This window comes from Tachyglossus aculeatus, chromosome 2 (assembly GCF_015852505.1).
Source record: "Tachyglossus aculeatus isolate mTacAcu1 chromosome 2, mTacAcu1.pri, whole genome shotgun sequence".
Lineage (NCBI taxonomy): Eukaryota > Metazoa > Chordata > Mammalia > Monotremata > Tachyglossidae > Tachyglossus > Tachyglossus aculeatus.
Genome location: NC_052067.1, coordinates 25,401,819 through 25,424,043, shown reverse-complemented (window position 1 = coordinate 25,424,043; position 22,225 = coordinate 25,401,819). Strand labels below are relative to the sequence as shown.

General features: G+C 42.8%; 1 protein-coding gene across 4 annotated transcripts in view; it reads left to right on the top strand.

The window, feature by feature from the left end:
* Positions 1-22,225, top strand: part of ZCWPW2 (zinc finger CW-type and PWWP domain containing 2) — a 134,304-nt gene that overhangs the window by 97,875 nt on the left and 14,204 nt on the right. For all 4 annotated transcript variants that reach the window (XM_038769778.1, XM_038769795.1, XM_038769787.1 and 1 more), the window contains 2 exons: positions 14,447-14,505; positions 16,942-17,009. In XM_038769778.1, coding sequence (XP_038625706.1) covers positions 14,447-14,505; positions 16,942-17,009 — 127 coding nt within the window. The remainder of the gene's footprint in view (positions 1-14,446; positions 14,506-16,941; positions 17,010-22,225) is intronic.

The window sequence follows — 22,225 nt, the reverse complement described above, 5'->3', positions numbered from 1 at the left end:
CTTCTCCAGAGAATTAATCTTCCTGATTATGCATCCAAAATATGCTAATCTAAGTCGAGTCATTTGGCCTTCCAAAGGCCACTTTGGTTTAATCCATTTGTTTGCTTTTCAGGCAGTCCACAGATGCTGTATTATTATTGTATTATTATTATCATCATCATCATCATCACACTTTGTCTTTCCAAATTCTAGATAATAGAAAGTACGACTTGGATAGATCAATTTTAAAAACAGTGGCGAGTGTACCTGGCACAAAATCCACACTCAGTTCCTTCTTCCACCCTCACACGCGGCACGTACCGAGGCCGCATACTTTTTCGCGGCATCATGTCCCTGATTGCATTTGTAATTTAGCCCAAGGTAGACCGACAAACAGGAAATCTCACCGGGACATTTTGAAATGGACCGAAAGCCATCGGTGTTAGAACAGATCCAGATTATTTTGCCCCAAGATTGAGGGCCCAGCGTCTCCCGATTGGTCCGGGAGACAATTCAATGAAGAGCCATTGCCTGGGAATTCTTTGAGTTGTGCCTTGCTTTCCTAACCAAGCTGCCAGTCTGTCTGTACTCTCTAAAAGATAGTTGAGATTATCCAGGGTGGCAGCAGTGTGAAGTTTGTTGCCAATATATTGCCAATATATGTTGCCAGTTTGTACTTCCCAAGCGCTTAGTACAGTGCTCTGCACATAGTAAGCGCTCAATAAATACGATTGATGATGACGATGAAGGATTTGAAAAACTGGATTCAGGTGGCGGTATTAATGTCAGGGTATCTCAGTAGGCTGTAGGAGGAACTAGCATAAGACCCCAGAAGCATTCATTTTGCTAGCTTGGTACATAAAGTTGGGTTTTTCTCATACCAGTTATCACAAAAGAACATTTTTGGCCCAGGAATCCATTCCAAAAATATATCTTGCCCTTTGGTGGACCCACCCAGTTTTGGAAAATTTAAGCATCCAGTAGAAGCGTTTTCCAAACAGCATTACCAATTTGTAGATTGGGGTGTTTAAAAAAAATGTGATTCTGGGAATTATTTTTGTCTTCTTTTTTTAATCTGGACACGATTAGGTTCAAATAAGTGGGTTTATTTTAACTTTCATTTTTATGACTTCCATCCAGTACTACCTGCAGGGCAGATGTTTCAGCATAAGACGCAGAGAGGTAAATCAATCAATCAATCGTGTTTATTGAGCACTTACTGTGTGCAGAGCACTGTACTAAGCACTTGGGAAGTACAAGTTGGCAACATCTAGAGACGGTCCTGACCCAACAGTGGGCTCAAACAACTCTGTGACTTGTGGTCTACAAAGCGACGTTAAAGTAGCCGTACAACATTATGGGGGCTGGACACCAGCATCGATCCAAAACTGAAAAATAGCCTATTCTTGGTTTTGAAGTGTAGCATGGAAAGAACGATAACACTTGCATTCGGAGAGCAGCAAAATCTGATCATAGGTGTCAGTAACCTCTTTTTACAGAAAAGAAAAAAACGGCAGCCCTCCAAGCAAAAATAATATTTATGGTACATTTGAAAATGGCCAAACCCTCAAAATATCACATTCTAAAATAGATTTGATTCAGCTGACAATAATGGAGAGTCACTTAGTTCTCTTATAAAGAGGGCAGCAGGACGTTCCTGTAGAATCCCGAGTTAAGGAAAACGTGTTGTAGTACTTCCTGCTCCGACTCCATATGCACATGCAAAATTGTTTTTTTCTGACACCGTTCTAAATTCTGACAGAGTTGCATTATTGAAAGAATATTCTAGATTTCTGCCTCAGGATCTAGCCAAAACACGTTGGGAAAATATACTTTTTGGCTGTATCAACTGTATTGCGCTTAGAACAGTGCTTTTCACATAGTAAGCGCTTAATAAATGCCATTATTATTATTATTATTATTATTATTATTGGCAGTTCATCACAAAAATGAACTAAGTTGACCCAAATTGACAGTGACGGAATTGTGATGGATTTGAAAACGGACTTAAGCCCAGTGAAAATATCGATGAAAATTTCAGCTGTGCTTTTCAAAAAAATAATAATTTGGGGGTTTTGGAGGACTGTAAGCTTTTTCAAAACTAATTCCTGGAAAAATGGTAGTGGGTAACCTTCATTCTGACTGTGAGATGTGGATCTACCATCGATGGCCACATTCGCTTCCTAAAGCATTTCTACCACAGCCGCCTACAGGGGCTTTAATCCGTAAAGTCAAGGGCCAAAGCAGTAGTACAAACAGTGAGGGCCTTGAACAGATCCATTGAAAAACTGCGTTACCACTTGTTTAAAGTGTTTCCTTTAACATAGTAGTTAGTATGTTGGGGTTAAGAGAAGCAAGCTTAAAAAAAGGGCTATACGGCATCCCCCGCAGACAAAAACCTCTACAATTCAGTAGTCTGGGATTGCAGAGCTCCTGAACACCTCCAAAACACCTCACCTGGACTCACTCTGCTGTCATTTTCAAGTCGTTGCGATAGATGAAGTTCTTCTTTCTGAACCGCAGGGACTGTAGTGGGTAACCTTCATTCTGACTGTGAGATGTGGATCTACCATCGATGGCCACATTCGCTTCCTAAAGCATTTCTACCACAGCCACCTATGGGGGCTTTAATCCGTAAAGTCAAGGGCCAAAGCAGTAGTACAAACAGTGAGGGCCTTGAATAGATCCATTGAAAAACTGCGTTACCACTTGTTTAAAGGTGTTTCCTTTAACATACTAGTTAGTATGTTGGGGTTAAGAGAAGCAAGCTTAAAAAAAGGGCTATATGGCATCCCCCGCAGACAAAAACCTTTACAATTCAGTAGTCTGGGATTGCAGAGCTCCTGAACACCTCCAAAACACCTCACCTGGACTCACTCTGCTGTCATTTTCAAGTCGTTGCGATAGATGAAGTTCTTCCTTCTGAACCGCAAGGACTGTAGTGGGTAGTGGGTGACCTTCATTCTGACTGTGAGATGTGGATCTACCATCGATGGCCACATTCGCTTCCTAAAGCATTTCTACCACAGCCGCCTACGGGGGCTTTAATCGGTAAAGTCAAGGGCCAAAGCAGTAGTACCAACAGTGAGGGCCTTGAACAGATCCATTGAAAAACTGTGTTACCACTTGTTTAAAGTGTTTCCTTTAACATAGTAGTTAGTATGTTGGGGTTAAGAGAAGCAAGCTTAAAAAAAGGGCTATACGGCATCCCCCGCAGACAAAAACCTTTACAATTCAGTAGTCTGGGATTGCAGAGCTCCTTAACACCTCCGAAACACATCAGCTGGACTCACTCTGCTGTCATTTTCAAGTCGTTGCGACAGATGAAGTTCTTCCTTCCGAACCGGGCCAGTCTGTAGAGAGGGAGAGAGGGAGTTGAAGTTTTGTAGGTTGTTGTTTTTTTTCCGTTCCACGTCTAGATGTCTGGAAGGGGACGATGCAGAGCTGAAACTTGTACCAGTTCAGGTGGCCCCGGGATAGGCTGCTAGATGATAAGCTAAGACTCTGACCCCAGCAGACCCGAGCAACTAATCACATCTCAGCTCCGTTCGACCTGGCTTGGCCGAGCCCGGTCCAGCCCTGAAATATTGGAATCCTAGAATAATAATAATAATAATAATAATGATAGCATTTATTAAGTGCTTACTATCAATCAATTAATCAATTGTATTTATTGAGCGCTTACTGTGTGCAGAGCACTGTACTAAGCGCTTGGGAAGTACAAGTTGGCAACATCTAGAGACAGTCCCTACCCAACAGTGGGCTCACAGTCTAAAAGGGGGAGACAGAGAACCAAACCAAACCAAACCAAACATACTAACAAAATAAATAAATGGGTTCTAATTACTATGTGCAAAGCACTGTTCTAAGCGCTGGGGAGGTTACACGGTGATCAGGTTGTCCCGCGGGGGGCTCACAGTCTTAATCCCCCTTTTCCAGATGAGGTAACTGAGGCCCAGAGGAGTGAAGTGACTTGCCCGAAGTCACACGGCTGACAAGTGGCGAGGCCGGGACTTGAACCCGTGACCCGTGACTCCAAAGCCCGGGCTCCTTCCACTGAGCCACGCTGCTAGAAGAGCGCTGAGGAGCCATAGGACGGTTTCCTCCAGCTGGCACAGAATTGAGAAAGGCCTGCCCGTAGTCTGAGCAACTTCCCATTTTGCAGCAGGCCTGGAAAGGTCAGGCATGGCTGAAGCCGACTGGAAAAATCCAACGGTTCCTAGTTTACCCTGTGCCCACTACAGCCTGGAACGCTGCCCCTGGAGTGAAGCCGACTGGAAAAATCCAACGGTTCCTAGTTTACCCTGTGCCCACTACAGCCCGGAACGCTGCTCCTGGAGTGGTGATCCGCCACAGGGCTCGGAGTGGAATTTTGTATGTTTTAATCAATCAATCAATCAATCAATCAATCGTATTTATTGAGCGCTTACTGTGTGCAGAGAACTGTACTAAGTGCTTGGGAAGGACAAGTCCGCAACATCATCATCAATCGTATTTATTGAGCGCTTACTGCGTGCAGAGCACTGTACTAAGAGCTTGGGAAGTACAAGTTGGCAACATCTAGAGACGGTCCCCTACCCAACAGCGGGCTCACAGTCTAGAAGGGGGAGACAGAGAACAAAACAAAACATGTTAACAAAATAAAATAAATAGAATAGATGTGTACAAGTAAAATAAATAGAGTAATAAATGCGCCCAAACATATATACGTATATACAGGTGCTGTGGGGAAGGGAAGGAGGTAAGATGGGGGGATGGAGAGGGGGACGAGGGGGAGAGGAAGGAAAGGGCTCAGTTTGGGAAGCACTGTGGGCTAATGTACTAAGCGCTTAGTACAGTGCTCTGCACACAGTAAGCGCTCAATAAATACGATTGATTGATTAATGGAAGGAGCACAGAATTGACAGGAGACCAGGATTCGAATCGTGGGACAACCTGATCACCTTGTAACCTCCCCAGCGCTTAGAACAGTGCATTGCACATAGTAAGCGCTTAACAAATGCCATCATTATTATTATTATTAACGGAAAGAGCCCGGGCATGGGGTCGTGGGTTCTAATCCTGGCTCTGCCATTTATCAGCTTTGTGACTCTGGGCAAGTCACTTCATCATCATCATCATCAATCGTATTTACTGAGCACTTACTGTGTGCAGAGCACTGTACTAAGCGCTTGGGAAGTACAAGTTGGCAACATATAGAGACAGTCCCTACCCAACAGTGGGCTCACAGTCTCTGTGCTTCAGTTCCCTCATCTGTCAAATGGGGATTAAGTCTGGGAGCCCCGTGTGGGACAACCAGACTACCTTGCATTTCATTCATTCATTCAATCGTATTTATTGAGCACTTACTGTGTGCAGAGCCCTGGACTAAGCGCTTGGGAAGTACAAGTTGGCAACATACAGAGACGGTCCCTACCCAACAGCGGGCTCACAGTCTAGAAGGGGGAGACAGACGACAAAACAAAACATATTAACAAGATAAATAGAATAAATATGTACATGTAAAATAAATAGAGTAATAAATATGTACAAACATATATACAGGTGCTGTGGTGAGGGGAAGGAGGTAAGGCGGCGGGGATGGGGAGGACAGGGAGAGGAAGGAGGGGGCTCAGTCTGGGAAGGCCTCCTGGAGGAGGTGAGCTCTCAGTAGGGCTTTGAAGGGAATACATTTGAATAAATTGAATTGAATAAATATTTGAATAAATATTTATTTATTTTATTTGTACACATTTATTCTATTTATTTTATTTTGTTAATATGTTTTGTTTTGTTCTCTGTCTCCCCCTTCTAGACTGTGAGCCCACTGTTGGGTAGGGACCGTCTCTATATGTTGCCAACTTGTACTTCCCAAATGCTTAGTACAGTGCTCTGCATGCAGTAAGCGCTCAATAAATACGATTGAATGAATGAATGAAGGCTTTGCATCTACTCCAGCGCTTAGACAGCGCTTGGCACATAGTAAGTGCTTAACAAATACTAAAAAAAAAAAGTCACTTCTCCGTACTTCAATTTATTCATTTGTTAAACGGGGATTATATACCTAGTCTCCCTCCCGCTTAGAGATCTGTGTGGGTCAGTCTGATCTGATTATCCTTTATCTATCCCGGCGCTTAACATAGTGGTTGGCCCTTAGTAAGCGCTTAACAGATGTCATTATTGTTACTGTTGTTAGAGAATCAGTGTGCTTAGAAAGATGAAAAATGCTTGTTATCCCAATAATAATTAGAAAATGTCTCCATGACTATTATTGGAATTTTCATCAGCTCTAACTATTCCCTCTGTAAGTTACCCAGCTTTATGACTAGATGCCTGGGAGTCTGTATTAATTGCTAAGTTTTCTATTAGCATGGAATTGACGTACTGTAACTCATTTAAGAATTCATTTAGCTTCATATGCATCTTTCTCCAAAGATAAATATTATAATAGATCCCTACTGCTGGCTTCCAGCCCCAGGCAAAGAGAAATCTGGGAAAAAAAGATGAACAAGCAGAAGAGCCCATGGGAAGTCACGTAGAGGCTTCGGTCTCGTTTTAATTTCAGTTTGGATTTTGCTTGGCATCTTTCACCTTCCTGTACACATTTAGGCTTCGGTCTAACCGAACGTATGCTACGCTGAATATTTGCAGCATTGGAACTAAGCATCCATCTATAGCGAAAGATCAGAAGGCCAGGTAAATCCTGACCAGTAGCTTTACAATTAACTTTTAGGGATCGACTGCACAGGAGTGCAGGTGTCAGATTAGAAACTCACACTGGGCTCTTAACCGTGGAACTATATTTAGCAATTTTGAGTGTGGATTGGCCCATGCTCGGGTCCCCATACAGGCTTCGGAAAATGGGTCACGTATCCGCCCTGTCTCCCGCGACCGGGCCCGATTTTACGCCCAGGCTACAGAGGGGAATACGCGGAAAGGTGGAGAAAGGGGAGCGTGCCGATGAAAGATCTGTGGTAACGACCGTTTCGCCGTATGGTTGCTGGGACTCATCTTCCCAGTAGGATTTCTGCAACTGCATGGCCAAGTAATACTTTCTGTATCCCGCATGGCACGGGGATTTGAAGAAGAGACATGTAGGACCAATCTGACCCAAATTCAGCTTTATCCAACAGCTCGCCCGATGGCTGGCCTCGACGCTACCATTCTCTTGCAATAAACCACTTTCTTCCTACTGTGAATTAGAAGTAGATGTTATCAACTACCTGAATTCACAGAAATAATTGCCCAGGCTTCCATTTTGCTTTTGCTATACTTCTCATTCCTGGGATTTCGTTACCCCTTTTTTATTATCAGTCAGTCAGTCAATCATATTTATTGAGCACTTACTGTTTGCGGAGCACTGTCCTAAGTGCTTGGGAGAGTACAGTGTCCACCTTGAGCTTACAGTCTAGAGGGGAGACAGACGTTAATATAAATAAATACAATTACGGATAGCTACATGGTGCTGCGGGGCTGGGAGAGGGGATGAATAAAGGGAGCTGGTTAGGGCAACTCAGAAGGGAGTGGAAGAAAAGGGAAAGAGGGATTAGGGAAGGCCTTTAGGAGAAGATAGGCCTTCATTAAGGCTTTGAAGGTGGGGGACGATAACTGTCGGATATGAAGAGGGAGGACATGCGTGAGCGGTCAGCAGTGAGATAGATGAGACTCACCTCTCTGCCCCCGTGAACCCAAGCGTGTTCAAAGAGAACTGAGAATGGGATAATAAGGAATTGTGTGTATCTTTGCTCCGGGGCTGGCCAAATGACTAACTTCCAATTGGGAAATTCTCGACAATGGATATAAGGTAGGCTCAGAGTGGAACCACGCACAAGTTGCCAGGCAGCCACATAGAAGCTGTTGGCCACATGGTTGTTTTTGGAACATTTCCTCGGAGAATTTTTGTTGTGCTAATTGATAGAGGGCGGAACAAAAATCCTGGGCTGATGGCCATGATGGGAAAGCTCGGTGGCAAAGAGAAAAAGGAGAGGGGAGAAGAGGAATGCTCCTCTCTCCTCCAAACCCAGAAGAGCTTGACTGGGCTCCTCCGACCCATGTTGCTCTTAATTCAGTTTGCCTTTAACGCATTTAGCAGTTCTTTATTTTTATATTTTTACTTCTTAGCTCCTGCAGGAGTAGGAGCCCATCTTCGATGCTATCCTTTGTTATTTTAGCCCTCTTTGGGTTAGTTTTTGATGTTCTCCGGGCCTGAGAGCTCACTTGACAAAATGGATTCCATTCTGGAAATTATTGGGTAGGAATTTACTATTCCGGAGGCTTGAAAGTTTAGCACCACTTAGGACCAGAAATGAGAAACATTTCCACAAGAAGTCCCCAAATTCACTATCGTACTCTTTTATCGTAACCTAGAAAGAGCTACATAATTGGTACTTGTAGGCTTTGCTTGAATGCCAGTTTAAACAGGGCAGACAGCTGTTATATTTAAACTCCTCCCTTTTGGATGTGCTAGTTTGGTGATGCTGGCCCTTCACTTCCAGCTCAGAAGCTCAGATTTCACTTTATCTGTCTATCTCTGGGTTCCATGTTGTCGGTTCTCCCCGTAAAGATAAAGAGACAAAATCTCCCTTTGGGTTCCAGGGTACAGTTAACCTTTTTCCCACCTGCCCGGGTGCATTTTTTTTTTTTGTCTCCATTCACTTTTCCTGGCAACTTTTAGCCAGGACCAGCAGTGTGGCAGATGTGATTGTTTGATCAACTCCAGGGAACTTCCACGAGTCCAATCTTAGGGCTCCAGTGGCCAGAGGCACCTACCGGACAGCCCATGTAGACCCCCCCCCCCCCAACCCTACTTTTTATTTTGTAAATGTTTTTTGTTAAGCACTTACTATGTGCCAAACACTGTATTAAGCACTGGGGTAAAAGCTGATTAGGTTGGACACAGTCCATGTCCCACAAGGGGCTCAAAGTCTTAATCCGTATTTTACAGATAAGGTAACTGAAACACAGGGAAGTTAAGTGACTTGCCCAAGGAGGCTGTTTCTAGACTGTGGGCCCGTTGTTGGGTAGGGACCGTCTCTATATGTTGTCGATTTGTACATCCCAAATGCTTAGTACAGAGCTCTGCACACTGTAAGCGCTCAGTAAATATGAATGAATAATGATGGCATTTAGTAAGCGCTTATTATGTGCAAAGCACTGTTCTAAGCGCTGGGGAGGTTACAAGGTGATCAGGTTGTCCCATGGGGGGCTCACAGTCTTCTTCCCCATTTTCCAGATGAGGTAACTGAGACCCAGAGAAGTTAAGTGACTTGCCCTAAGTCATATAGCTGACAATCGGCAGAGGTGGCATTTCATTCATTCATTCATTCAATCGTATTTATTGAGCGCTTACTGTGTGCAGAGCACTGTACTAAGCACTTGGGAAGTACAAGTCAGCAATGCATCGAGATGGTTCCTACCCAACAGCGGGCTCACAGGCTAGAAGGGGGAGACAGAGAACAAAACAAAACATATCAACAAAATAAAATTAATAGAATAAATATGTACAAATAAAATAGAGTAATAAATACGTACAAACATATACACATATATACAGGTGCTGTGGGGAGGGGAAGGAGGTAAGGCCGGGGGGATGGGGAGGGAGAGGAAGGAGGGGACTCAGTTTGGGAAGGCCTCCTGAACCCACGACCTCGGACTCCAAAGCCCGGGCTCTCTCCACTGAACCACGCTGCTTCCCTGAATGAATGAATGAATGACAAGTGGGGGAGCCAGGATTAGAACCCAGGTCCTTCCAACTCCCAGGCTTGCTGCTGCTTCTTTGGCCAAGTCAGATTACCCAGTAAGCACTCAATAAATACGATTGAATGAATGCATTCTACGGCGGGCCCCATGCAGTGGGTAAACCAATCAATCGTATTTATTGAGCACTTACTGTGTGCAGAGCACTGTACTAAGCGCTTGGGAAGTACAAGCTGGCAACGTATAGAGACAGTCCCTACCCAACAGTGGGCTCACAGTCTAAAAGACGGTGTGAAGAAACTAAAGAAAGTAAACTAAAGAAAGTAAAGAAACTCCGCCTATCAGGAGGTCGTCTCAACTGACCCTATCGTATCATATAAAGTTTGGAGGGTGGTCTTTTCCTCAGTTTCTCTGACTCCGAAGCCTGCCCTCTATCCACTAGACGATGCTGCTTCTCTGCCGACTCCTGCTGAACCCGTCCATTATGTAGTATCCTTACACGATTTTACGTGGAGAAAGAGAATCATCCCTCAGCCTGCCTGGACCCACGGCGTGTTGCCTACCAGAAGGAATTGAGATTGTGATACGGGAAAAATGCCTGACTTCTGGGAATGGAGAAACGGTCATAGGAGATAAATGCATGGAGGACTGGCCCCTGTTATAATCGTAAAGAAGTCCTTCAGGCTTCCTACGTTACTAGATTCCCCTTTTCTAAAATGGCCAAGGAGTAAGTGGGGGAAGAACGGAGCCGAAAAGAAGGGAGAGAAATTCATCAAGATGAATTTTTGATAAAAAAAAATTCCATACTTCAGTGGAAAGAGCACAGGCTTTGGAGTCAGAGGTCAATCAATCAATCAATCAATCAATCGTATTTATTGAGCGCTTACTGTGTGCAGAGCACTGTACTAAGCGCTTGGGAAGTACAAGATGGCAACATATAGAGACAGTCCCTACCCAACAGTGGGCTGACAGTCTAAAAGGGGGAGACAGAGAACAAAACCAAACATACTAACAAAATAAAATAAATAGAATAGATATGGACAAGTAAAATAAATAAATAGAGTAATAAATATGTACAGACATATATACATATATACAGGTGCTGTGGGGAAGGGAAGGAGGTAAGATGGGGGGATGGAGAGGGGGACGAGGGGGAGAGGAAGGAAGGGGCTCAGTCTGGGAAGGCCTCCTGGAGGAGGTGAGCTCTCAGTAGGGCCTTGAAGGGAGGAAGAGAGCTAGCTCGGTTCAGACCCCGGCTCCACCAATTGTCAGCTGTGTGACTTTGGGCAAGTCACTTAACTTCTCTGGGCCTCAGTACCTCATCTGTAAAATGGGGATTAAGACTGTTAGCCCCCCGTGGGACAACCTGATCACCTTGTATCCTCCCCAGCGCTTTGAGCAGTGCTTTGCACATAGTAAGCGCTTAATAAATGCCATCATTATTATTATTATTATAGCAGCGATAACTGCTCTAACAGGGACAGTGTGGTTGCTCGCTTTTATAACACTTTTACCAACAGAAACAGAAATCCAGCCGCAGCCCTTCAGAATTGGAGTAATACTTAAGCCTGTTCCGGCAAAGATCAGGAAATTGTTTCTAAAGTTCTCTGAATTTGCAAGCTCTTTACACCGTGCTTATTATTGCAATGGCCATTATTGTTATTGCTGAGGGTGATGGGCAGGACTCTAAATGCTAACCAGTAGGCAGGAGAGTAATCTGGAGGTTATTAGCTTTCCTTTCTGTCTCAAAAGATTAAACATAGGCCCTCTAGTCATGGGATGAGATGGGTCTGACTACCAGAAATTCTTCCTCAGTAATTCAATCTATCCCAAAGTAGCCTTTTAAAAGTTGCAGTCCAGAGTGAAGAAGCTATTTATAAACTCATAAGGTTAGGAAAGTTCTCGAGAGATCATCTAATTCATTCCCCTTCCTCCACTCTGGAAAGAAGGATGCCCATTTATCCCTTTCGAAAACCTATTTCAATACTTACCAAACTTTTTAGATGGGAAGCTTTTTCATATATCTACTATAAAACCGCTTGTTGCAGTGTAAACCTGTTTTATCTTGCCCTTTCCTCAGTAGAGATAATTGTATAACAAAAGCAAGACTTCCCATTTTTTATGTTTTTTTTTTTTCCTAAACTCTCCTGTAGGAGTTATCCTTGTCCCCTTGTCAAGGAGTATATTATCAAAGAGCCAGTTTCCATTTTTAGAAGAAATGCTGGGAATCATCCAGGTCTTCGCTTTTAACTCAAGTTTTTCCTTAAAATAGCCTTGGATGCTACACAGCCATCAGTTTGATATTACACCTCTCTATAGGGAGAGTGTTGAAGACCACAAGATGTTAACAATCAGATTATACTACCAGCATTGCCAATTCTGAAATCGCCCAAAGCTCCCTGACTTGAATAGGCTGTTGAACGGTTGATGAAAGACTGGTTTACAAGATACCTGGTGCCCTGAAACACTGTATTTTCCCTTCTGTGTGTTGGAAAATGCATCAAATGCTCTTAGAATCCATGGAAGCTGTGAATCATCAAAGAATGAATAATTATAACGGTCCCCACTTGGTGATTATGAGAGTTAGGAAACTATTCTCCCAGCAAACCCCCATTAAAAAATATTTAAAACATCATTTCTAGGCAGCAAAGCCTTATTTATTTGATTTGTACTCACCAGATGCTCAACTTAGGAAATAGCAATCATTCAAAATGCTCCATGCGATTAGGATCCATTTACTACCCCGATAGATTGGAGGAAAATAGGGTTATTGGCTTTACCTCCTCTCTGATCATTTTCAACAGATGGTTCAAGAACAAATTGTCTATGTAAATTATTCAAGGAATAATAATAATAATAATGGCATTTATTAAGCACTTACTATGTGCAAAGCACTGTTCTAAGCCCTGGGGAGGTTATACAGTGATCAGGTTGTCCCACGGGAGGTTCACAGTCGTAATCCTCATTTTACAGATGAGGTAACTGAGGCACAGAGAAGTTAAGTGACTTTCCCAAAGTCACACAGCTGACAATTGTCAGAGCCGGGATTTGAACCCATGACCTCTGACTCCAAAGCCCGGGCTCTTTCCACTGAGCCACGCTGCTTATAAAAACTTATCTTCTGACACTTGAATCACAAAGGGCATTTCTTAAGTGGTCTTTGACTAACAATTCATTACAAAAGAAGAAGAGGAAAATGCATTCATTTCCTTGGAATATGTAATGCACTTTTGGTGGTCTTAACCTCCCCCAAATCAAGGTAGCGACCCCAACAATGAAAACCAACAACCGCTGATCTCCGTAAGATCAGCACGGAGTTAAGGAGCACGGTTATATTATCAGCTTGCGGATAATCCTCAACTGAATGAAGTTTTGAGTTGCAGCGAACAGCACTTCGTTTTTCTAAACTTACGTCTTGTATGAGCTTTACAATATATTGGTTTTGATTTTACAATACCAGTCTCCTTTATGTCTCTCTATGCTTAGTCTACAATCGAGTGCTTCATCGGAGGTTTGGGTAGGGGACAGTAGCGTGTACGTGATCACAAATTACTCTCGCTATCACCGTTCTTTGTAATTAAAGTAACTCCGCAAAAGGCGTTCTTTGTAATACTCGCCTTTTTTTTAATCAGCAGCAGCATTGCACCAATTGCCCCGGCAAGTTGGGTGGCTTTCGCAGAATTGTTCATATTGCTCTCTGTTTTCCCAGTCTTGAAATCTAGGAATAAGCTCTAAGTCAAAGTCTTATTTTCCAGTAAGGAATAATAGTGAGAGCATTTATTAGGCGCTTACTATGTGCAAAGCACTGTTCTAAGCGCTGGGGAGGTTACAGGGTGATCAGGCTGCCCCACGGGGGGCTCACAGTCTTAATCCCCCATTTTACGGATGAGGTAATTGAAGCACAGAGAAGTTAAGTGATTTGCCCAAAGTCACACAGCTGGCAATTGGCGGAGGCGGGATTTGAACCCATGACCTCTGACTCCAAAGCCCGGGCTCTTTCCACTGAGCCATGCTGCTTCTCTAATGAATCCTAAGGAATGAAGAGTATGGGGATGTAGGCAAGGCCAGTGAAAATAGGGGGAAGAAAGAAAGAGCAGGAAAGAATGGGGGGAGGTCAATGAATAGCTTCGGAGCCTTCTTGATCCATCCCCCCCATCTTACCTCCTTCCCTTCCCTGCAGCACCTGTATATATGTATATATGTTTGTACATATTTATTACTCTATTTATTTTACTTGTACATATCTATTCTATTTAATTTATTTTGTTAGTATGTTTGGTTTTGTTCTCTGTCTCCCCCTTTTAGACTGTCAGCCCACTGTTGGGTAGGGACTGTCTGTATATGTTGCCAACTTGTACTTCCCAAGCGCTTAGTACAGTGCTGTGCACACAGTAAGCGCTCAATAAATACTATTGATGATGATCGTGATAGACTATCATAGTTAATTCTCTCCATCCCCCCCGCCTTACCTCCTTCCCTTCCCCACAGCACCTGTATATATGTATATATGTTTGTACGGATTTATTACTCTATTTATTTATTTATTTTACTTGGACATATTTATTCTATTTATTTTATTTTGTTAATATGTTCTGTTTTGTTCCCTGTCTCCCCCTTCTAGACTGTGAGCCCACTGTTGGGTAGGGACCGTCTCTATACGTTGCCAACTTGTACTTCCCAAGCACTTAGTACAGTGCTCCGCACACAGTAAGCACTTAACAAATACAACTGAATGACTGAATGAATGAATGTCATCAGAAATAACTGCTGTCCTGTTCTTTTTGTCTCACAGGTTAAGGCTACCACAAATTCTTCTGGCCAAAAACCATGCATCTTGGGAAAAAATAAGAGGTACGTTTTGTAAAACGGAGATTATTCCTCACTCACCTAGGAACTCATTCTGTTTTGCCTTCACTCTTGAGAAACTTGCTTCTTTCCACATTTTTCTTGCCAGGGCTTCTACACCCAGTATTCATTCACATTTAATCGGATTTATTGAGCGCTTCCTGTGTGCAGAGCACTGGACTAAGTGCTTGGGAAGTACAAGTTGGCAACATATAGAGACGGTCCCTACCCAACAGTGGGCTCACAGTCTAGAAGGGGACTAATGACAGAACCGTAGACAAAACCCCCCTCCCCTCCCTCCAGGTAATCTGGAGGGGAGGAAGGCGGGGAGTGAAGACAACTGTATGTGAGCAGGCTGGACTGCTGGAAGGAGCTCCTTCCTATCTCAAGAACAAGGCCTCCTACGCTTCGTCCTTGATGCTTTTTAGTCTGGCAGATTCAGCCTTGCCCAAACAGCATGGGTGAAGAAGGGGAAAAAGTCCAGTCTGAAATCAGAGCGGGTTTCAGGGGAGATCTTAGAAACCAGCCCCTCGGCTCTCCCTCTGTTCACCTGCTACCTCAACGACGGCCATTGACTCATCATCATCGTCATCATCATCATCAATCGTATTTATTGAGCACTTACTGTGTGCAGAGCACTGTACTAAGTGCTTGGGAAGTCCAAGTTGGTAACATACAGAGATAGTCCCTACCCTGCAGTGGGCTCACAGTCTAAAAGGGGGAGACGGAGAACAAAACCAAGCATACTAACAAAATAAAATAAATAGAATAGATATGTGCAAGTAAAATAAATAGAGTAATAAATATGTACAAACGTATATACATATATACAGGTGCTGTGGGGAAGGGAATGAGGTAAGGTGGGGGGATGGAGAGGGGGACGAGGGGGAGAGGAAGGAGGGGGCTCAGTCTGGGAAGGCCTCCTGGAGGAGGTGAGCTCTCAGTAGGGCCTTGACTCTTGTAGCTTGACTCGTGACTTTTTAGACTGTGAGCCCACTGTTGGGTAGGGACTGTCTCTATATGTTGCCAATTTGTACTTCCCAAGCGCTTAGTACAGTGCTCTGCACATAGTAAGCGCTCAATAAATACGATTGATGATGATGATGATGTAGCTTCACGCTCTTCCCATTCGGCAGCCGCCTCGCCAGGCTTGAAACCAGGGCTGAGTTTGTGGCTCGCCTAAAACCCAGCTGGTCTCGCTCCACGCTCAGTCTCCGGCCTGAATTTTTTTGCACGCCACCGTGACCCAGCCACCATGAATTCCGAGTCTTGTCCCGACCCTCAGACCAAGTTCTCCACTCCACCAGAGGCTCAGCTCCAAATTTCTTTAGTCCGTAGAGAAACACTATTAAGTATGAACTGTAAAAATTAATCCGTGGCAGCGTTGTTTAGGTATGTCTGAAAGCAGAATATGGACAAATGTGATTATAAATAAGAATCTTTCCATTCCAGTCATTAATGGTTAGTCCTTCTCCAGAACGAGAAGCTCCACGATCCTGTATCGTGCCGGGGCAAAATGAAGTTTGTCTGGATGCTATAAAACTAAAAAAGAAATATGTTCAAAGAAAGAAGAGATTTTATTTTCAAATACAGAAAATGAGTAAAAAGTACCTTAAGGATAACAATTGTATTTGCCTAAGTCAGTAATTATCGTAAACTAGGATTTAAATATGCACGATTGGTAATTTACACCAAATACATCGATTAGTCCTTCTCCAGAACAAGAAGCTCCATGATCCTGTATCGTGCCGGGGCAAAATGAAGTTTGTCTGGATGCGTATAAAACTAAAAAAGAAATATGTTAAAAGAAAGAAGAGATTTTATTTTCAAATACAGAAAATACGTAAAAAGTACCTTAAGGATAACAATTGTATTTGCAAAAGACAGTAATTATCGTAAACCAGGATTTAAATATGCACGATTGGTAATTTACACCAAATACATCGATTAGTCCTTCTCCAGAACAAGAAGCTCCATGATCCTGTATCGTGCCGGGGCAAAATGAAGTTTGTCTGGATGCATATAAAACTAAAAAAGAAATATGTTAAAAGAAAGAAGAGATTTTATTTTCAAATACAGAAAATACGTAAAAAGTACCTTAAGGATAACAATTGTATTTGCAAAAGACAGTAATTATCGTAAACCAGGATTTAAGTATGCACGATTGGTAATTTACATCAAATACATCGATTAGTCCTTCTCCAGAACAAGAAGCTCCATGATCCTGTATCATGCCAGGGCAAAATGAAGTTTGTCTGGATGCATATAAAACTAAAAAATAAATATGTTAAAAGAAAGAAGAGATTTTATTTTCAAATACAGAAAATACGTAAAAAGTACCTTAAGGATAACAATTGTATTTGCATGTCAGTAATTATCATAAACTAGGATTTAAATATGCACGATTGGTAATTTACACCAAATACATTGATTTTTTTGTAGGAAAAGAATTTGTAAAAGCTCTTTTGAAAGTGCTTGTTCAGATGGCTCCTTATCAAAAGAAAACTTGGGTAGGTAAAAAATCTTTAGTGGTTTTCATTCATTCATTCAATCCTATTTATTGAGCGCTTACTGCGTGCAGAGCACTGTACTAAGAGCTTGGAAAGTACAATTCAGCAATAAAGAGGGACAATCACTGCCCACAGCGGGCTTTAGTTCCTTTGTTTTGTTCCACAATGGTGAGATTCGGTTCTTTGGAGAAAAGATGGTGTATATATACCGTTTGAAAACAAACTCAATACATTTATTTTATTTTATGAAGGGTAACATCTGTAGGTTTCTTGCCCATTGAATGATACTTTCTTCTCTGGTGTATTTAGAACTGTTTATTCATTCATTCATTCAATCGTATTTATTGAGCGCTTACTGTGTGCAGAGCACTGTACTAATCAATCAATCAATCAATCATATTTATTGAGTGCTTACTGTGTGCAGAGCACTGTACTAAGCGCTTGGGAAGTACAAGCTGGCAACATATAGTGACAGTCCCTACCCAGCAGTGGGCTCACAGTCTAGAAGGGGGAGACAGAGAACAAAACCAAACATACTAACAAAATAAAATAAATAGAATAGATAGGTACAAGTAAAACGGTCCCTACCCAACAGCGGGCTCACAGTCTAGAAGGGGGAGGCAGACAACAAAACAAAACATATTAACAAAATAAAATAAATAGAATAAACGTATAAATAAAATAAATAGAGTAATAAATACGTGCAAACATATATACATATATACAGGTGCTGTGGGGAGGGGAAGGAGGTAAGGCGGGGGGGATGGGGAGGGAAAAGGGGGAGAGGAAGGAGGGGGCTCAGTCTGGGAAGGCCTATATTTATAGAATGGAGAACCTGGATATGAGAGATTGATTAGGGCGGTGATGCAACTGCAAAATTTAAAATCAGCTTCGTAGTCTGCTGCCTCTGTAGCTCTCCAGATGGTATTTAAAGAGGGCAGAACAGTGCTAGGAATGAGTGGGCAGACTTGCTGCATGAATGGATTCAGACTCCCGCTGCTTTCCCCGCTTGACGCAGAGGCAAAACTAAAGGGGTAGCCACCCGCACCCTCAAATATCTACCAACCCCCTTCCCCAAAGCTTATCCAGCGGGGAAAAAGCCGTCAAATAGCTATCTGAAGTGCTGGACTTCAGCAGTCTTGCAGATCATTTTCAAGAAGTTTAAAGCTGGCAAAGTGTGCATTGGCGGGAACCCACAGCTGTCAACACTACCTTGCTTGACTGGCCTTAACCATCTTTTTCTGTAATTCCCCATTTCACTTGGCTAGGAGAATTCAGACATCTGCCTGCATCAGTGCCCTCAGATTTTTTCCAAATGTAATCAAACAAAATTGGGATGGAAAGGAGGCAATGCATATTCTATTACCCCTAGTCTTGCATGAAATGTATTAGGAGGCCAACTACCGGATTTACTTCAGGCCAACCCTGTTGTTTATTTTCATGGTGACATTATAAGGAATTCATACATTCATTCATTCATTGTCATATTTATTGAGCATTCAATGTGTGCAAAGCACTGTACTTCAGGCCAACCCTGATGTTTTTTTTCATGGTGACATTATAAGGAATTCATACATTCATTCATTGTCATATTTATTGAGCATTTAATGGATGCAAAGCACTGTACCAAGTGCTTGGAAGAGTACACTATGACAATAAATGGACACATTCCCTGCCCACAATGAACTTACAGTGTAGAGGGATATTTAATGTGTGCAAAGCACTGTACTAAGCGCTTGGAAGAGTACAATGTAACCATAAACAGACACAGTCTTTGCCCACAGTGAACTTTCAGTGTAGAGGGCTATTTAGAATAGAACTTGCCTTCTCATTTAAATTCATTATTCCCATAAAAGCCCCACCCTATTTTTCTGTTATTATCTGAATTATTGTCTTCTCTGATCAGTAGGCAAGTAGAGGGGTAGAAGAGGTGCAGGGGAGGGCAGAAGGAGGGACATCTTGAACATCATTTTTTTTAATGGTATTTGTAAAGTTCTTACTATGTGCCAGACGCTCTGCTAAGCATTGGGGTAGGTACAGGGTAATCAGGTTGAACACAGTCCTTGTCCCACATGGGGCTCATAGTCTTAATCCTCATTTTACAGATGAGGTATTTGAGGCACAGAGAAGTTAATAATAATGATGGTATTTGTTAAGCGCTTACGATGTGCCAAGCACTTACTTGCCCAAGATCACACGGCAGACAAGCGGAGGAGCCAGGAACATCGACCTTTTCCTTCATACCCAAATCTAGACTGTTACCAGATTAGCCTCTTCTTCCTCCTCCTCCTCTGCCCCTTTTCTCCTGGTAAGAGTTTTAAAAATCAGTTTTTTAAATAATTGTTGTCTTATCTATGGCAATTGCCTTCTACCATTTTTGCCAACTGATAACAATTTTCTAACTCAAAACCTGATTTCTAGCCATTTTCTTCCCACTCCTTATCTTTGGAATTACTTGAGAAAACCAGGCTTTGTTTCCAAGTTCTCCTCTCCAAAACCTAAAGCTATCAATCTTCTCATATTTTACTCAGCAATGCACCCCTTGTGTCTCATCTGATTATGTTGTATCATCCACAGCCCTTAGCATGGAGCTTAATAAATGCCATATCTTTTGTGTCTTTTCCCTGTATTCCTCTTTAATATTTCCTCCTAGATACTCTAACAGTCCATGCCTTAAGCAATCTCATGGTCTCCCTCTGCCCAGCCCCTCTTTTCCCTCCAAACTTCTTTCTTTCAGGATGAAATGTTGCTGATGTTTAGAATTGTACCTGACATTCCAAGAATATCTTTCTGCTATTTCCACCCGTGTTTCTGTGGGATAAAATAACTGTGTTCTTGCTTATGAATTTCACCAGTCTGATGTATTTAGCTTTAGGTGTATAGTCCTGGGGCCTTGACTGCCCTTAAAAATACAGTCCCTCTAGGCTGTAAACTCTTTGTGGGCAGGGAACGAGTCTGCCAATTCTGCCTCAGTGTACTCTACCAAGTGCTTAGTACAGTTTTCTGCTTAGAACAGTTCTCTGCACACAGTAAGTGTTCAATAAACGTGACTGATTGATAGTGCTTACGCGAGCCCGTTGGGTAGGGACTGTCTCTATATGTTGCCGACTTGTACTTCCCAAGCGCTTAGTACAGTGCTCTGCACACAGTAAGCACTCAATAAATACGATTGAATGAATGAATGAGAAGACAATATATCTGAATCTAGAAATTGGCCCTTTGGGTTCTCTTTTGGGTAATTCCCATTAGTCTGTTAACAAGAAACGATTAGGTTCCTTAATCACTTAATGGGGAACTGGAAATTCAAAAAGTTTTCTTGTACTATAAGCATTTGGAAAGTTCAAAAGTGGGAGCAAATTACGAGACAGATAGTGTTGTATCTTCCCTGAAATGAAAAGGCTGACAGAATATCTAGATTGATTTCAAAGACCAGATCTGGATTTCAGTAGAAAGGCTATATCTATTGTTGCTTTCCAGTGTGGGTATTCCAAAGAGTGTGCCTCTGCACTCCCAAATATTCAAAAATCACCGTGCTCCCTTTTCCCCATCCCCCATTATATGTGTAATGAATATAAAGAGCTGTCTGCCGGAGGGCGGGTCCGTCTTCCGGGGAAGGGAGTGCCGGAGCTACTGCAGTGGCAACACTCTCAAGTTCAGCAGTCATTTGAAACAAGCCAGGGAAACTCCAAGATGATTTTATTGAAGATGTAGTTCCAGTAATCTGCAAGTTCACCTGCCCTTTCTTGAATCTCGGAGGAAATCACTGTCCACTACAACCTCAAATGGGCCATTTTCCCTCCAAACTGGAATAAATTGGGGAACTCAGGGCACATCTCCTCCAAGAAGCCTTCCCTGACTAAGCCCTCCTCTCTTCTTCTGCCACTCCCTTCTGTGCCGCTCTTACTTGCTCCTTCATTCATCCTCTGTCCCATCCCCAAAGCACATATGCATATATCCGTATATATCTGTAATTTATTCATTCATTCAGTCAGTCAGTCGTATTTATTGAGTGCTTACTGTGTACCGAGCACTGTACTAAGCGCTATTAATGTCTGTCTCCCCCTCTAGCCTGTGAGCTCATTATGGGCAGGGAACATGTTGGTTGTTATAGTGTACTCTCCCAAGCGCTTAGTACAGTGCTTGGCACACATTAAGCACTCAATAAATCCAATTGAATGAATGAGTAGAGATTATTTTTCCAAATTTATAAGTTTCCCTCCCCTTCCCCCAGAGAAGCAAGTTGTAAAAGACTGAGCAGGCGACATCCCTTTGCTCATCACAATGGCCCTGGTTTTCTCTAGCCATCAAGGATTAGCTTGTATAGTGCACAGTGCTGACCCGGGCACATAGTGAGCACCTAGCAAGTACCATTAAAAAATACAACTAAACAAAATCCAGTTTGAAGCTTTTTAATGGTGATGAAAGAAACTTGAAAAGGTCCCATTGCTGAAGAAGCAGTTGGTCTGGCCCCAGTATAAGGGTGCTATCCGATAACTACTTGGAGAACTATACCTCCCGAAAAAGCGATGATGTCATAATCAGTCACTTAGAACCTAGATTGATTAGGTAATTCATAATCAAGTTCAAATGACCAAAAAAGCATCCCTCCATGCCCCCATTTTATTATTAATTACAAGCAGTATCTTCTCTTTTCCAAAAGAGTCCCAAGCACCGTCGACTTCGTTCCACGCCTAGTTGTGGATGGAAGATCGTGGGTTGAGGTGTAATATTCCGCCGTAATGTTGAAACCACAGATAGGAGCCAGGTGTTTTGTTTGTTCGAGTGTTTGTTTAAGTGGTGTTTGTTAAGCCCCTGCTCTGTGCCAGGCATTGTTCTAAGCACTGGGGTAGATGCAAGCTAATCAGGTTGGACCCAATCCCTGCCCCACGTGGGGCTCACGATCTGAGAAGCAGCAATGCCTAGTGGATAGACCGCGGGCCAGAAAGTCAAGGAACCTGGTTTCTAATCCCGGCTCTGCCACATATCTGCTGTGTGATCGTGGGAATGTCACTTAAGTTCTCGGACCTCAGTTACCTCATCATCAATCATATTTATTGAGCGCTTGCTGTGTGCAGAGCACTGTACTAAGCGCTTGGGAAGTACAAATTGGCAACATATAGAGACAGTCCCTACCCAACAGTGGGCTACCTCATCTATTGCATGCAGCTGTTTGGTGGTTGCAGAGGTGTAGCTCCTCTTTGAAAAACACCTCCTCC